Raw genomic sequence first — 18,047 nt, forward strand, 5'->3', positions numbered from 1 at the left:
GGGAACCCATGATCATTCAGTAGTAGAGCTGCCGGGCTGAGCGGCTCAGATGGTTGAGGCACTGGCCTTCTGACCCCAACTTGGCAGGTTCAATCCTGGCACAGTCCAGTGGTATTTGAAGGTGCTCAAATACGTCAGCCTTGTGCTGTTAGATTTACTGACACCTAAAAGAACTCCTTCAGGACGAAATTCCAGCACCTCAGTATCTCTGAAAACCGTCAAAGTAGTTAGTGGGATGTAAAAATTACAACATGATTATAGTAGTAGAGTTATGTGGTGTAAATTAAGGAGGACAGGTTCCTTAGAAAAACACTAATGAACTTGTCTGTTATAGGTAAAGAGAGAGGCAGGGGAATATATAGAATATTATAATTTTGTAGAAGAGCAGTGGAAACAGAAAGGGTTTCAGTGTTAACTATGACTAGAGGATATCTAGAGAAAGTTTTTATATGGAAGCTTGTAGACAACACTGGAAAGCATAATAATTTATATACATGCAGAAAAAGAGTTCTGCATCACTGCTGTGTGTCATTTAACTCTGTTGCTATCTTAGCCTGTCCTATGCAGAACAGAAAGACAACCCTTGGAATGTAAACATACTTACAAATTCACATACCCCAACCCCACAGGCAGAAGGCCATGCTCAAATTGGAGGCAGTATTTCAGTTGAAGTTTTAGTACTAGTATGGAAGGATTAAAGCTGTGTTTTAAGCAGTGTAGTGGGGTCTAGAATGACACAAGATTCAATGTTGACATGTGAATATATACATATAATCACATTATTTCAAGAAGGATGGTCAACAAGGGCAGTTGCTCGACATGTGGGCCATAGGCAAAGATATCAAGGATAATTTAATAAAAAACCACCTATTCAATACTTTCCACGTTTAATGTGGTTATTATCTACATGATTTTATGTAGACTTACAACAATCGGCTTTTTAAATCTCCACTTGTGCATGACAACACATTTAAATATTAGTTACGTCAAGAACATGAAAATGAAAATCGTGGGTCAAATAAGCCCCAGTTTTAATATCACCCTTTCTCAAGACTTATGATAAAAAAGAAGATCCGTTTCATTTTATTTTTATTTTTGAACATTTTAAGTTAACCAGAATAGAACTGCCAAGTTAAAACACATTTAATTTAAATTTATATTTTCAATCTTGACCAACCTACAAGCAACAGTCAGTTCAAATCTCCACTTATTGTTGACGACACATCCTGTCACCAGACACGGTACGTCAAGAACTTAATATGATATAGGGGTCACATAAACCCCGATATGTAATCCTCTTTACCGAAAAGAAGATCCATTTTAGTTTTGGACATTTTTCATATTAGATAGATTAGGACCAAAAAACTTAACTGTATTAACTTATGTTACCCATCTTAAGAGTTCATTAATGTTTGTATATATTGTATATAATGTATATATTGTATATATTGGTATGTTTATATTGGTTAAATAAGGTCCCAAACCTTGACCTAAAGGTTGTTTACAGGCTGAAGATGCCCAAAATAATGGGTGAAACATGTACCTGACCAAATAAGTCTACATAAAATCATGTAGATAATAACCACATTAAACGTGGAAAGTATTGAATAGGTGGTTTTTTATTAAATTATCCTTGATATCTTTGCCTAACGTCATCTTCAATACGGAACAATAATGAGAGTTGTTACTTGTAATGTGGACCATAACCAAAGTGATGTGGTATGAACATAAAAGCAGTACAGGGAGAACAGAACTGTTGATGACTTGCCTCACACAGGTCGTCCAAAAGCCACGACTGTAGCTGATGATCGTTACCTTCGAAATTCAGCTTAGAGGAACCCTGAACACAAAGTCACCATGCTGAATAATATTCTTCAGGCAGCACAGGTCGCTGCATTTCAGGTCATACTATGAGAAACAGGTTGCACGAGGCTTAACTCACTCTCGATGCCTATGGCAAGGGCCAGCTCTCAAACCTAGACATCATAGGGTATGGTACAGATGGGCTCAACGTTATGCTGACCAGATTTGTCATAAAGTCCTTTTCACTGATGAGTATCACGTACGCCTTGTTCCAGACGATTTTCGGCAACATGCCTGGAAGCAATCTCATCAGGCTTCATGTCTCAAGACACACTGTCCAACACGTGCAGGAAGATGGTGTTTCCCTGATGTTTTGGGGTGAAGTTATGTGGGGCCACCGTACATCTCTCCTAGTCATGCAGGGCAATGTCACAGCTGTACGATACAGGGACGAGATCCTCCAATACGTAATGACACCGTATTGCCAGCATTTTAGAGGAGAAGTTGTCTTAATGGATGAGCAACATCCATTGTGCAGTTCTCATTAAGAACTTCCTTCATGATCACCATATTGCTCGACTAGAGTGGCCACCATGATCTCTGGATATGAACCCTATCAAATGCCTGGAATAAATTAAGAAGCTGTTTATGGATGTCACAACTCACCAACCACTCTGTGAGATCTACTCTGAATCACCGTTGAGGAGTGGGACAATTTGAACCAACATTACCTTAATGAACTTGTGGGCAGTATGCCAAGATAAATTCAGGCATGCATCAATGCAAAAGGACATGTTATCTGGTGCCAAAGGTACTGGTGTGTTCTACAGTATATTTAATCATGCAAATTGAGAAAGCAACACTGTATTGTTGTAGTGGCTCTCATTTTTTATTTTGTTGGGCAATAAATAATACTGATATGGTACCTCTGTTTGTCTCTTTCTTGTTGTGTAAAAACTCAGGAATTTTATGTTCCGAGGTGATTCAAAACTGTTTTTGATGTGTGTATATGTGTGTATACGAACTTATTTGGCGAGCTCTTCGCTGTCATGGCGTCCCTGAAGAGTATGTAAGCTGGGTGCAACTTCTGTATCGCAATTCCACTAGTGTTGTCCGGAGTCCTGCTGGAATCTCTCCGCCTTTCAATATTCACTGTGGGTGTTCATCAAGGTTCTGCCCTTTCACCATTGCTATTCATACTCTGCATGGATACGGCAACAGCTGACATACAGACTTCACATCCCTGGACCCTTCTTTATGCCGATGATGTGGTACTTGCACAAGAAACCCGTCCTGAACTCCAGCATCAGGTTCAAACGTGGAAGGACAGACTGGCTGAAAATGGACTGCACCTCAATATCCAGAAGACAGAATACCTGGAATGTGGCCCCCAAACCAGAGGTACCATAAGTATCAGTGAAGAAGACCTGCAGAAGACCATGCAATTTAAGTACTTAGGATCCGTCGTCACCTCAAACTGTGACACCACTCCTGATACTCGGATGAGGGTAAATGCAGCTTGGCTCAAGTGGAGACAGGTCACTGGAGTCCTCTGTGATAAAAAGATGCCTCAATATCTAAAGGCAAAAGTTTATAAGAGTGTGGTACGGCCAGCAGCGATCTATGGGACTGAATGTCGCCCCATGACGAAACAACAGGAGCAAATGTTGACAACCATGGAGATGAAGATGCTTCGATGGTCCATGGGGCTGACCCGATGTGACCACATAAGGAACACGGACGTCCGGCAAAGGTTTGGTGTCGCGCCCATCATAGACAAAGTGAGGGAAGCCCGTCTCCGCTGGTACGGCCACGTCATGAGAAAACAGGACGACTCAGTTGCCAAAACAGCGCTCCACATCAACCCAGAGGGAACAAGACCACGAGGAAGACCGGCAAAGAGATGGACTGACAACATCAGGGCAGACATGCACAGTGTTGGCTTAACACCAGAAGATGTCAACGACAGACAGAAATGGAGGAGATGTAGCAAAGCACCAGACCCTGCAAGTCGGGATTAATGCTAAGAAAGAGAGAGATATGTAAAGAGAGAGAGAAAGAAGGTTGGTGGTAACTATAGTTTTCAGAGGAAGTATTAGGCAACCATCCGTTCTTAACACTAATGAAAGGGAAAATGAAAGAAGCCCAGTCCTTCAGAGAATGAAAGTTATCAATAAAGAAAAGTAAGAGTGATGAAGGATGTGAAAATAAATGACTCTCTAGGCCTCAAAAACCTAATACCATTGGGGTTGGAGGAGAAAAAGAGTTTACCAAGGAAAGTTCGATATGAAAGATGAAGGTGAAGAGCACGATATAAGTGGAAACAATGCCAGACACAGCTAGGTAGTCCTTGGTCACCAACCTATGCTCTCCAGTTAAGAGCATCAGGGGTTACCCCTTTTAGCTGCCTCTTATGACAGGCTGGGAATACCATGGATGTATTCTACCACTTCCACCTACAAAAAGAGAGAGATAGCATGCATGGGTGGGTAATATTTTGAGCACACACCCCGATTGATTGATTGATTGATTGATTGATTGATTGATTGATTGATTGATTGATTGATTGATTGATTGATTGATTGATTGATTGATTGATTGATTGATTGATTGATTGATTGATTGATTGATTGGTTGGTTGATTGATTGATTGATTGATTGATTGATTGATTGATTGATTGATTGATTGATTGATTGATTGATTGATTGATTGATTGATTGATTGATTGATTGATTGATTGATTGATTGATCGATCAATCGATCTTCCTAATGTATTGAGTATATCATTGTAAATTATTTCCATTGTAAACCTGCTGTGGTGAAGTATTTATTTGCCAGTATGCTGTGAAACAGATTTTAATTAAAATATAAATGTTTTCTTTTGTTAGATATATGTTGGAGGGCCAACTCTGGCAATTGGCTATTTGAACCGACCTGAGTTGAATGCCAAGCGCTTTATACAACGTCCCGCCCATGTACCAGCATTTGTTGGTTCAAGATTATATCGTACCGGAGACTGGGGTTACATGCTGACTGATGGCAACTTGGAGATCTGTGGACGCTGTGACTCTATGGTGAAGATCCGTGGCTACAGTATTGAACTCCAAGTAAGTTTTTCCAAAAAGGAAACATTATTATACATACGGGTGTAAAAATAAAAGACTCCATAGTAGTGAGCTACAATAGAGCGAGCGGAACATATCGTAGTTCCTCCAGGAATACACAGAGGAGGTGGATCATGATTATCGCAAGAGTTGCCGAATGTTTCCAATGAATCATAAAGTAGGGTAACTAACAAGCGTTCATGTCATAGGAGAGAGATCGGTGTTTGTTGAATGCTCCTCTCGTATTAGTAGGTAAACCGTGGCTCTAACTAGTGAGCTTGTAATAATTTTAAGCATCAGATTGAATGTTGATGATGGTACAACTCTGTCGACCTCAAGTAAAAACTCGGACTCAGTTTCTGCTGATGAAAGACAAAATGTCAAAATTATGTGCTGAAAATAAAATGAAATCAGGAGAGTTTGCAGTAGCAGAAAAAAAGGGAAAACAGTTTCAAGCTCTTCTTGGATTAAATTCGGAGAGGTAGGGGGTAAAAATACTTCAAAATACATGAGATTTGTCTAGTGCTTCTCACGTAAAACAATTTTTTTTTTTTTTTTAGAAGAAGACAGCTGGGCCCTTGGTCCCTTCAAGAAACATGTGTCTTCAATTGTGCTCTAGTATGAATAAAGTTCATGTAACACCTGAGATGAAAGAAAATGTTCAAGATGCTTGCAGATATATGACGATTTAATATGTTCAATGGACAACAGTTCACAAACTTTATTCAAAAACCCTGATCAAAGGGAGTGCTTGCTTTCAAACTCTGATATGTATAACTGTGCATCTCCAGAAAAATGTCGACAGCATATTACATAGTTCAAAAAATTAGGGGAACATGTTTTGTAATGTCTGGTATGTGAATGTTAATTTGATAGATGGGGGTTCCAATGATCGTACAGCGTACCTTGAGACCTTAGCTACTCAGGGTATATCAGATCGAAGTTATACTCCATCTGTAGGCGTATCCATCCATTAAACTGTCAGGTGACCCCTCAAAACAAAGTGAATAGCGGTGCGTCCGCGTGTCATTGTGAGGTGCACAGACTACTGCGGTCATTTGAGCACATTGTACGTAAACCAGCACATCCCGTGAGACATCTTAATGAGGTTCAAATTGCAAGGGCCATCACTTTGTTCCAGGAAGGATGGACTTTCCGTTGTGTTGCTGTGGATCTCAGTGTCTCTACAATAAGACAGATCAGTTCACAAGGAGGTTTGGACAAGGTCATGGACGCATGATAAGCCCACAGGATAACCGATATCTGACCATCTGTGCATTGCGGCGTCATTCATCAACTGCCAGAGAACTGCAACAAGACCTCAGGAGGGTCACTGGAGTCACAGTGTCTGACCAGACAGTAAGGAACAGGTTAAGAGAAGTGTCCTTACAACACAGACGTCCTGTTCAAATGCCCCATTTAATCCAGCAACATTGTGCATCTTGCCTTCTGTTTGCCTGTACCCACATCAACTGACTTCGCAAATGGAGACCTGCGTTGTTCACAGACGAGTCCAGATTTTCCCTGACACAGAGTGATGAACTTCAACATGTATGGAGATGCCATGGTAAGCAGTACCTGTCAAATGTTGTCCAGAAAGGCGACCGATTCGGACAAGGTTCTGTGATGGTGTGGGGTGACATCAGTATTCGTACTCTTGCTCGACAATGCCAGGGCTCATGTAGCACTCTGTCTTGCGAGAACTGGACATTTAAGAGATGGAATGGCCAGCAGTGAGTCCCGGTTTTAATCCCATCGAGCACGTGTGGGATAGGCTTGACAGAAGTGTTCATAGGCGTCCTGTTCCACCACAGACTCTCCAAGGCCTCGAACAGGCTCTCATTGAAGAATGGGACCTGATGCCGCAACGTGACCTCCATTGACTTATACAGAGCATGCCACGTAGGTGCCAAGCTGTGGTAAATGCTCATGGAGGACATACATCATACTGAAGCTTTCTAACTGTGATAAAAATCCACCCTAGAGGACCGTTATCACTTTGTTTTTGCCCCGGACATTTCCGCTTGTGTTCTGAAAATTAACGTGAATCCATCGATGTTCTTTTGTATACTTCAACGGTAAAGAATAAAGGTTTAGTTGGTAACGTACCTCGGTGTGAGGTATTGTTTTGTGGAGCATGGCATACGTTCAAATAGATGTTCCCCTAATTTTTTTACTGTGTAGTTTTGCACAGTTACCTGTACAGGAAAACAGAAAAATTACAAACGTGGGGAACATATGCCAATAGATCTAGAATAGGTAACTGCAAGAATTAAACTTTTCACTCATAAAATAAAGTGAGTTATTTTTTATATTAAAATAAGTAAACAAACAAACGCCTTGGTGCAGCAGCCCAGAAGGGCCAAGGGCCAAGCGACCTCTCCTCAGCCCCAAGGCCTGCAGATTGTGAGGTAAAAAATCCCTGACCTGGCCAGGAATCAAACTCAGGGCCTCCGGGTAAGAAGCAAGTACACTACCCCTACACCGTGGGGCCAGCAAAAATAAGTAATAGACTACATACATATTTATTGTAAATATTTTAAAGTCGCTTTCATTCTTTCATGGGGCTCATATCTTCTCGTCACTTGGACCTTCTGTTTTCTCCTCTTCCAAACAAAATATGACAACATGTACTAAATACAGAAAATAAATTTACCCAGAAGTTAAGAGTCCATTGAGAAGAGAGCTGAAAACCCATTTTAAAAAAATTAATAAATAAATTTTTTAAAAAAGGAATGGGATCACCAGGATAATGAAGAGCTAATTACTGAATTATTATGCATGTACATTTTAAAATTAAAATTATAATTAATTTTAGTAAAATGAATACAAGGAATCTATTTTGTGTGATTATAAGAATAACTTCAGTAAACTAAAGGAAACTTGTTTGACAAAATGAAACTTGGTAAGTTAAAAATATATTAAAAGATTTACTACAATAAAAACTGGTGCACCTACATTGTAACTTTTTGATGATTACTAAATACATAATAATAATAATAAAATAAAATCATAAATACAAATATATAAATAAAATTACTCAAAAACTTAATAAAATTAATAAGCATAATTAACCAAAATGTCCGTAGTATGGGCGCCAGAGTTCACCAGAATGGATCCCTCGAATTTAGATAAGAGCATGATAAACTGTATATCCCAGAGCGTGTACATAATACTGTGAACTGGTACATCTGCTGCAGGCCTTACCTAACCTACTGAAAACGACTAATTAGGTAGGAACTGCACCTAGGTTCATCAATAACACTGATTCTAAAATAGCTAACTATATTCTTAACAAATTCCGTGCATGAGCACCTCATCAACATACAACATTATACATATAATACACACATAAAATATTGCTGGAAGACTCCATATTTACAACAACAACAACAACAACAATAATGAAAATCGTGGGAAAACGAAAGTGAGAACTAAGCTACCATTTGTAGATAGTCCGATGAACAATGTACATGTATGAAGATAAATACCCTTCACTGTCTCTATATTAATTCGACTTACCGATTCTTATAATCGGCAGTTATCACATCACACAGATACTGTACCTTATACTACTGTGTTCACATATTTTAACACTTGTTGTAAAGATATATACACACGTCTGTCGATTCTCAACATAAATTTATGGAAAGTCTGAGATAGCTTTCACCAACATATAATGCTAGGCCGCCACAAGTGCTACAATACTTAATGCGCAAGCACTCTCCACAATCAGCCACTTTCCACGAACATAACAAGACTACGCTCCACGAACGTTTGAAGTCCAGTCCATTGCAGCCGTGTCATTCCAGTACCGTGTATCAGCACCACTTCCTTCCCGTACAGTGCGTCAGTTGTAGTTGTAGTTATCTTCCGTCTCGTTCCTTTACAATCACCTCTACAATGACCCTTACAATGTTCCAGGTTGCCGCCGTATGATCAACCTTTATAGACATCAACATCCCCCTCCTCTCAGATGATACGTCTGGATTGGTGCTTGCCAGCCAATCATGGGTGGTCCTCTTCTCAAGCCCAAGCCCTGAACTACTTCTTCCTCCCAAGACAATAACAAACTCTGGGGTATATTCCATGAATCACCAAACTTTCCTAATACAACAACAAGCTCATCTCATCAGGCTGGGATATATACATGACACATGAATTTCCCAACACAAGTACATCACAACAAACACTGGAGTAGCCATATGACTCATTCAAATTACCAGAGTTATTAAAGCAATCTTTTCCCACTCGTGCAAAACAAATTACTCATACCTACATATGTGGATATCTTCCAGCTTACCAATATAAATGGCAAAATATATAAATGAAATACTAATAATAATAATAATAATAATAATAATAATAATAATAATAATAATAATAATAATAAATCGAATACTGACAATAATATCTCTAACTTCTACATATAATTCGGGGGTGTGATATATGTACTATCACAACATGCTTAATTTAATTTTTTTTAATTTGAGTATTATGTAATTTCCTAAATTTACATCTCTAAGAAACATCTTGGGTGAATCAATGTAAAAATTTATTGTAGTTCCCAGTGGAGGGATAAACACACGAGAAAAAACATCACATTAAGTGTAGATCAAATGAAGCGACACAATAAAGTAAGAGCATAAGGACCTCCCTGAAGATAAAATATCAACTCATGAAAACTGCCCATGAAAGATCAATCACAGATCAAAAACAAACAAACACAAAATATTAAATCAGAAGGATCAGAAAACAGGAAAAATAAAATCACATGGATGGAGAAATAATAGACAGTTATCCAAGTATCAGCTCAGAAATCCATCCATCCATACCACAGAGCATCAACAACAATCAATCCCAAGAAAACAAAAAACAAATCAGCATCCCCACATGAGAAAAAAAAGAAGATCAAGGTCAGGTAACAATCGAAGAATTACACAATTAAGCAAAATGGAGAGGGGGATCACAACAATACAAGTTCAAGGAAAGAAATTAAACGCATGAAGCACTCCGCTAGAACTACGATAAATCCCAACATAATTACAAGTATTAAAGAAAATATCACCCTTTTTGAATGCTATAGGTATAATATATGTTTAAAGTATTCATGTAAAACTAGCAGTTTCCTGCTGGCTCCGCCCGCAATGTACAAAGTTTGGTGTCGTTCGTTTCTATCCTCACAGATGTATTTGCAAAGTTTCGAGTTAACTCATTGGGCCCGAGCCACGCAACCGTTCCGTGCTTTGTCTCAGTGGACCAAACGCCGGACTACGGAACTGTTCCGTTGTCTCACTGCACTATGTAATTCAACTTTTCCTCAAGAGATGGCAGAGTGAGTCGAATTTGTGATTTGTGTAGGGACTCTTTCTTTGCAATGTTATATGCTCTTTGCTAATATATATCGATAGTGTGCTTGGTAATATTAGTTTGAAGTGGGCTATCTCTAGCTTTGAGATTCGCTTGTAAACAAGATGGCTGCCAGTATTTTACTGATATATAACCCCATTTAGGAAGTAATGATGATTAGGAATGTAATTTTTTCAGTGAAATTACTAGTAATATTAGTACTAGTGTGAGCAACGCTCCTGAAGAGCAAATAGATGTGGAAATCAAAGAGGAAGTGCAAAGAGAAGACTGTGTTACAGCTCAGCAGGCAGACAGAGTACGGTCCCATGATGCTAATAAAATAAAATGTATTTCTGTATTCCTTGTTCCGCAGTTTGTGGTATGAAAGCCTTTTGTTTTCATGTATATTTAAATCTAAATGGTCTTGTAAGTAATAAATTTCTCATGATATGAAGCAACACTACATTTCCTCCAAAATAATCCCAGCACCAATGCAGTTTCAATCCAACAAATATGCAGGGCTCAATGGGTTAATGAAATAAAGCACATGATCTCCTGTGGTAATAGAATGTAATCTTATGTCAACAAAACACTTGAAAATACATCACAAACAGAAAATGAATTAAACGTTCCTTAGAACAACACTACACACCAAACTGTTAAAAAGTCCTTCGAATATCTTCGTCATGGAGACAAATGTACTCATAACTTTTCTCAGAATCTACCAATATAATTAGTTATTACCTCAAAAGAAAGTGCTTACTCCTCTGAGTGTTTTTAGATCAAAACAAATTGCATACCTCAATTAGAACAAAAGATATGATTGCTTCAATGAGAAAAAATGTTGAAGAAATGAGACGTCAAATTGAATGTGAACTCATAACTTTCCTCAGAATCAACCAATTTGAATAGTTAAGAGCTGAAATGAAAGAGCTTGATCCAAAACGAACTCTGTACCTCAATTAGAACCAAAGATACAATTGCTACAAAGAGACAAAAAATTGAAAAGATCAAATAATTTGAGGAAGGCAGAAGATAAAGTGATTTATAGTACCCGATAACAAATCTGTGCATGAATACCTTTCAGTTTTAAAAAATTAAGGAAATCGACCGGATGGAGTGTTTTAATATATAGATGGCAATGTTTTAATAGTAAGATGTCCCAAAAGATTAAAGAATAATATCTTGAATAATATTCATATTTAATAATAATATTAATAATTGGTTATGTAACCGTAATTTAAGGAAAATGGAAGGTATTAAATGTCCTAGAGGAATTAAAATTTATAAAGTGAAATAGTTTTAAATGACAAACAGTGCTTTTTTTTTTATTATCACAGGTTAAATTAATTTCATGCATTACATAAATTTTCTGAGGATATATATTTCATAAAATTGTATTTACTTTACTGAGCGAGTTGGCCATGCAGTTAGGAGCGCACATCTATGAGCTTGCATTCGGGAGATAGTGTGTTCAAACCCCGCTGTCAGCAGCCCTGAAGATGGTTTTCTGTCATTTCCCATTTTCACACCATGCAAATGCTGGGCCTACACCTTAATTAAGGCTATGGCTGCTTACTTCCCACTCCTAGCCCTTTCCTGTCCCATCATTGCCATAAGACCTATCTGTGCCAGTGCGACGTGACGCAAATTGTAAAAGAAACAAAAAAAACAATGTATTTACTTTTTCAACATCGTGTTTTCATTTGTTTTTGAAGTAAATGTATTTTGTCAAGGTGAATATTACACTGAGTAGAACTTGAATACAGTATTTGTACATGAAATTATTTTAGACTGTTTCAGTCGAATCAAAGTATGTAAATAATTTTCTGCTGTGTCCATGTGATGGCATTAATAAAATATATGGAAAGTGTTAGTAACTGAATGAAAAAAACTGTCGTTAATCATCTGGGAAGTAGCATTGTTTCAGTATAAGGTAGTTAACAGAAAAACATTATTACAAATACAGGAAAGATATGGTGATGACATAATATAGGCTTTTCGGCTTATGCCGTGTCAAGAAAATAAGGTGAAATTCTTTACGTGTCGCAGAGAACTTTGCTCTGCGTCTTCAGAAGAAAATCTTGACTGTCCACGAGAAAGGCTTCTCAAACAATGAGGTTTGTATTTAGATGTTATAGTTGAAGTGGAAGTGGTATGTTCATTCGTCACCAGGTGGCTCACCGGACATGGTACAGTGCTAGCGTTTGACTGATTCTGACAGACCAAATAAACTGGTATTTACACATTATATATGAAATCAAACTGCATGTTACTGACTTTATCTACAAGTTAAGTTAACATATTACTGCCTCATTGATGGATTTTCATGCCAAGATACCATTGGAATGTACTTATCATTTTGGTGTGTAACCTGCAGTCATCTGGTGATACCCATATGGATTTAGTTATTTATGACCACCATCTTGCTAGTAGAAGGTCCTGGGTTCATCTGGTTCCGTGTTGACTCATGATATCCTAGCAACTGCTACCTCCAAGCCGTTGAAGGTCCCACATTGTCTCTCCACTCAGGATTATCTCTGGCACACAGGCACATTCTCGAAGCAGTAGATCCTGGGTTCTAGGAGCTCTCACAAACATGTGAAGGTAAATAGAAGTCGGGTCATTTGAAGCAATGTTTATCTGACTTCAAGATAATGTGACAATAGTAGTAACCACTTATAAGCTCGCGATGGACTACCACAAGTAGCGATTAATGTCTCTGAAGATTTCCACTTGCTCCCTGTTTGTTACAGATATAGATATTCACTAATTTGTCTATTCTCAACTGATATAAATGGTCCGTTATTGGACATTATAAATTTTCCAGCTAATTCATTAATGGTTACCAGTGTTTCACCCCCGTGTGCTAAGTTGGGCCAAATACAGTAGAGACAATACACGACACTGAGCGAGATATCGAGGGACAGCTATTGGAGCTCACTCTAACGGATAGACCTGAACGGTACTGATTCTGTCATAAGAGCACGTGTATTTTTGTGTGAAGTTTTTGGTGTTATTTATGCGTTTTCAGTGAGTTGGCATAATTAAATAGTAGCGTGTGTCATTCCTTGATATCTCCTCTCAACATGAGGGGAAGGGTATGTGCTGTGTTTGGCTGCAGTAATTACGAAGTAGAGAAAAATGCGCGGTCGTTCTTCAGGTTCCCTCGTGACAAGAACATGTAAGTAATATTGTGTTTGCATATATATTCTTCCAGTGACAGTGATTTTTATAGTACTTCATAATCTTCTAACCTGCTCGACCCATATTTTAACGGGCTTAAAATATAATACGCATATTTTATTGTGTAGTGCAGCAGTTAACCTTCAATACCGATGTGTTGTTGTAGGTGTGAACTGTGGGTTTTGAAACGTCACAGAAGCGATTTGGATAAAGTGTACAAGAAAGAAGGGACGTTACGCTTGTATAAGAATTATAAGATCTGTTCAGATCATTTCCAGGCCAGCGACTTTAAAAATCCTCGACTATACAGCCAAGGGTATGTTACATTTTACTCTAATTGTACGTAAATATTCCTCAAAGCATCACTATCGACAACATTTTCAAACTTTTCTTTCTTTTATCCCTCTTCTCAGATTAAAGCCGAGATTTTATAGATTTTCTTTCTGTTAGTAGGCTTCATGTTAAGAGGAAAATTGTCCAGCTATTAAATGTTAATTCATTGCATCATATGTGTAAGGAATGTGCCGATATTTTTATTGACAAATGTCTTAATGTGATGATACAATGTTTTCAAATGAGGAAAAAAGACAAATCCAACCGTAAGATTTCAGGCAGGTATGCTAAAGCTAAAAAAGTAATGCATAAATGGAAGATCAAGCCATTTCACAGCAGTCCATTTCACACCTTGTTTATATGTCTAATTTCAGTCTTTGAATAATAACCTTTTAAATAATTCTTCATTCATTTATCCAGAATTGCTTTAGCAACTTCGAAGTTAATATCTCAATACCACTTTCTTTCTAGACGTAATTTATTTATCCATTTCCGTATATACATTTCCATTGATATTTGAATTTAGCGCGATTTGTTCAGGTCAAGTCACTAGGAGCGCCACCGTCGAATTGTCTCCCATTTTAGCAAGGCGAAATCCGTAAGTGTCGTGTATTGTCTCTACTGTATTTGGTTGGGCTCATCAGTTGGTACTTAGCACACCCACCAAGACGCATGGCTAGTGCATACCATGGAGACCATTGTGTAGCCTAATTGGAACCACCGGCAGTGCCAATGCACTAAGAGAGACTTTGTCTCATTTCCAAAAATTGATGCCTGCTTGGCCATCAGATGATATATATGTTGATTCCCATACGGAACCTGAAATATTTGTCCCAAATGAGTAAATTTATAATACCAATATAAATGGTCCGTTATTGGACATTATAAATTTTCCAGCTAACTCATTCCTGGTTGCCAGCATTTCACCCCCATGTGCTAAGTTGGGCTCATCAGTTGGTACTTGGTGGGTTGGCTAGTGCATACCGTGGAGACCATTGTGTAGCCTAACTGGAACCACCGGCAGTGCCAATGCACTAAGAGAGACTTTGTCTCATTACCAAAAATTGATGCCTGCTTGGCCATCAAATGATATAAATGTTGATTCCCATAGAGAACCTGAAATATTTGTCCCGAATGAGTAAATTTATAATAGCATTATAAATGGTCCATTATTGGACATTATAAATTTTCCAGTTAACTCATTCCTGGTTGCCAGCATTTCACCCCCATGTGCTAAGTTGGGCTCATCAGTTGGTACTTAGCACACCCACCAAAACGCATGGCTAGTGCATAACCTGAAGGCCACAGTATAGGCTACTTGGAGCCACTGGCAATGCCAATGCACTATGAGAGGCTTTGTCTCATTACCAAAAATTGATGCCTGCTTGGCCATCAGATGATATATATGTTGATTCCCATAGGGAACCTGAAATATTTGTCCTAAATTTATAATACCAATATAAATGGTCCGTTTTCAACATTATGAATTTTCCAGCTAACTCATTCCTGGTTGCCAGCGTTTCACCCCCGTGTGCTAAGTTGGGCTCATCAGTTGGTACTTAGCACACCCACAAAGGCGCATGGCTAGTGCATACCATGGAAGCCACTGCATAGGCTACTTGGAGCCACCGGCAGTACCAATGCACTATGAGAGACTTTGTCTCATTACCAAAAATTGATGCCTGCTTGGCCATCAGATGATATAGATGTTGATTCCCATAGGGAACCTGAAATATTTGTCCCAAATGAGTATATTTATAATATCAATATAAATGGTCCGTTATTGGACATTATAAATTTTCCAGCTAACTCATTCCTGGTTGCCAGCATTTTGCTCTGTGTGCTAAGTTGGGCTCATCAGTTGGTACTTAGCATACCCACCAAGACGCATGGCTAGTGCATACCAGTGGCCTCCACTGCCAGTGGCTCCAAATAGCCTACATAGTGGCCTGCACGGTATGCACTAGCCGTGTGTCTTGGTGGGCGTGCTAAGTACCAACTGATGAGTCCAACTTAGCACACGGGGGCGAAATGCTGGCAACCAGGAATGAGTTAGCTGGAAAATTTATAATGTCCAATAACGGACCATTTATATTGGTATTATAAATTTACTCATTCGGGACAAATATTTCTTGTTCCCTATGGGAATCAACATCTATATTATCCTCAACTGAGCGTCACTCTTCACTTATGGTACACATTCCTGGCTGATCTGCCAACATTTATTTTATTACGTTTATTGCCTCTAATAACTGCACATGAGCTAATTAAAGTACAATGCTCATTCATTTTCTAGGCTCACTATCTCACTACGCACTGACGATTGCAGATATCATAACACAGTCTTTAAATGAAATTCATTTATTTAGCCTGTGTTCGCTCCCTCACTGAGTACTGATGTCGTTATCACACACATCCATCACACAATAACTGTAGTTCTACACAAAGAAACACTAAAGCCGGGTATTGACTGCACGCAGCTGCCGCGCGTGGCAATGTTCGTTGCTTTGCCTCGCGAAGTCGATACCATGTTGCCTCGCGCGGCAAGAAGAACACTGCCACGCTTGAACTTGGCGTGGGTCGAGCCAAATCGGAGCGGTCTTTTGTCCTGCGGCAAAGGGATTTCAGTGCGCTGTGTTCGTTCAGTTGAGACGGGTGTTGGGGTGGTTCTACCACGGCGAAATGGAGACTGAAATTTGTATAGCTCTGATACAGCTGTATAAATGTAGAGAGAACTTGTGGAATCTTAAAAGTGCTAGTAATCACAACAAAAGTATGTGCGAGGACACCTGGAAGGACATAGGTGAGGAAATTAAAATGGCAGTCCAAGAGTTTAAGAAGAAAATGACAACTCTATTGGCGTCATACAGAAGAGAAAAGTCCCGGATAAAGAAGTCTCTCTGGTACGTACATATTTATTGAACTGTCTGTCAGTATACCACTCATGTTAAGCCGGGTATCAACTGCGCATGGCTGCCGAGCGTGGCAGTGTTCGTTGCTTTTCCTCACGAAGTCGATACCATGTTGCCTCGCGCGGAGAGACAAACACTGCCGCGCTCGAACTTGGCGCGGGTCGAGCCAAATCGGAGCGGTCTCTTGTCCCACGGCAAAGGGATTTCAGTGCGCTGTGTTCGTTCAGTTGAGACGGGTGTTGGGGTGGTTCTACCACGGCAAAATGGAGAATGAAATTTGTATTGCTCTGATACAGCTGTATAAATATAAATAGATCTTGTGGAATCCTAAAATTACTAGTTATCACAACAATGATGATGGTGATGATGATGATGCTTGTTGTTTAGAGGGACCTAACATTTAGGTCATCGGCCCTTAATGGTACGAAACGAGCCGAAATGCAATGACAATTTAAAAGTACAAAATTCAGCCACTGCCCAGAATTCAAAACGTGATGATGAAGAATGAATGAATGAATGAATGAATGAATATGAATTTAAAACAATCAGTGGATCCACCCCGCAATGCCTCATCTGACCAGAAACAATATTATCGACCAAGGGACTGTTTCCAAAGCAAAATCCTGAATCGATGATGCTTGTTGTCTAAAGGAGTTCAATATCATTGTCAACAGTGCCTCGTAATGGCGTTTATCGCTAGTAAAGGAGAACCATGGTATTTCTCAGATTGCGGTACTAATCAAAGGTAGCGTAAACTCAAGGTGTTCCAAACATTACTCACAAGTATTGCATGTCGTACACGTAACGCAGATCTCTGGTGTTTCTCACATAATGGCGAAAATCATAGGCAACGCAAACCCATAGTGTTCCTCACCTAGCTAATCACGGGTGCTGGCATTCCTATGGTATTCCGCATATAGTGGGTACTAATCATAGGCAACGAAGACCCACGGTGTCGCTCATATTGTGTTACTAAATACAGGCAACGCCCAGACCCGTGGTGTTTCTCACTTAATGGTACTAATCACGGGCAACGTAAGACCGTGGTGTTCCGCATTTAGTGGTACTAATCACAGGTACCGGAAACCCACAGTGAACCCCACTCTACTGCTATGAATCACAAAACTATTCAGTACCTAACAGAGTGGTACTACTCGCAAGTAAAGGCGACCTATGATGTTCCCCGCATGATGGTATTAGTCACAAGTAGTTTCATGGTTCTAATGTCATCATCCCTTGGTCACCCCTTTTAGTCTCCTCTTACGACGGGCAGGTGATACTGTGGGTGTATTTTTCGTCTGCGCCCCCACCCCTGAAAGGGGTAAACACAGAGAGAAAAAAAGAAAAAAGCAGGGATCC

The 18,047-nt window shown here is 39.3% G+C and overlaps 1 protein-coding gene across 5 annotated transcripts in view; it reads left to right on the forward strand.

Moving 5' to 3' along the window:
• LOC136866203 (uncharacterized) overlaps positions 1 to 18,047 on the forward strand; it is an 873,476-nt gene that overhangs the window by 656,466 nt on the left and 198,963 nt on the right. For all 5 annotated transcript variants that reach the window (XR_011017926.1, XM_067142959.2, XM_067142960.2 and 2 more), the window contains one exon: positions 4,693 to 4,911. Coding sequence is in view for 4 of the 5 variants with exons in the window: in XM_067142959.2 (XP_066999060.2) it covers positions 4,693 to 4,911 (219 nt within the window). In the remaining variant the exon portion in view is untranslated. The remainder of the gene's footprint in view (positions 1 to 4,692; positions 4,912 to 18,047) is intronic.

The sequence above is a fragment of the Anabrus simplex genome, chromosome 3 (assembly GCF_040414725.1).
Source record: "Anabrus simplex isolate iqAnaSimp1 chromosome 3, ASM4041472v1, whole genome shotgun sequence".
Classification (NCBI taxonomy): domain Eukaryota; kingdom Metazoa; phylum Arthropoda; class Insecta; order Orthoptera; family Tettigoniidae; genus Anabrus; species Anabrus simplex.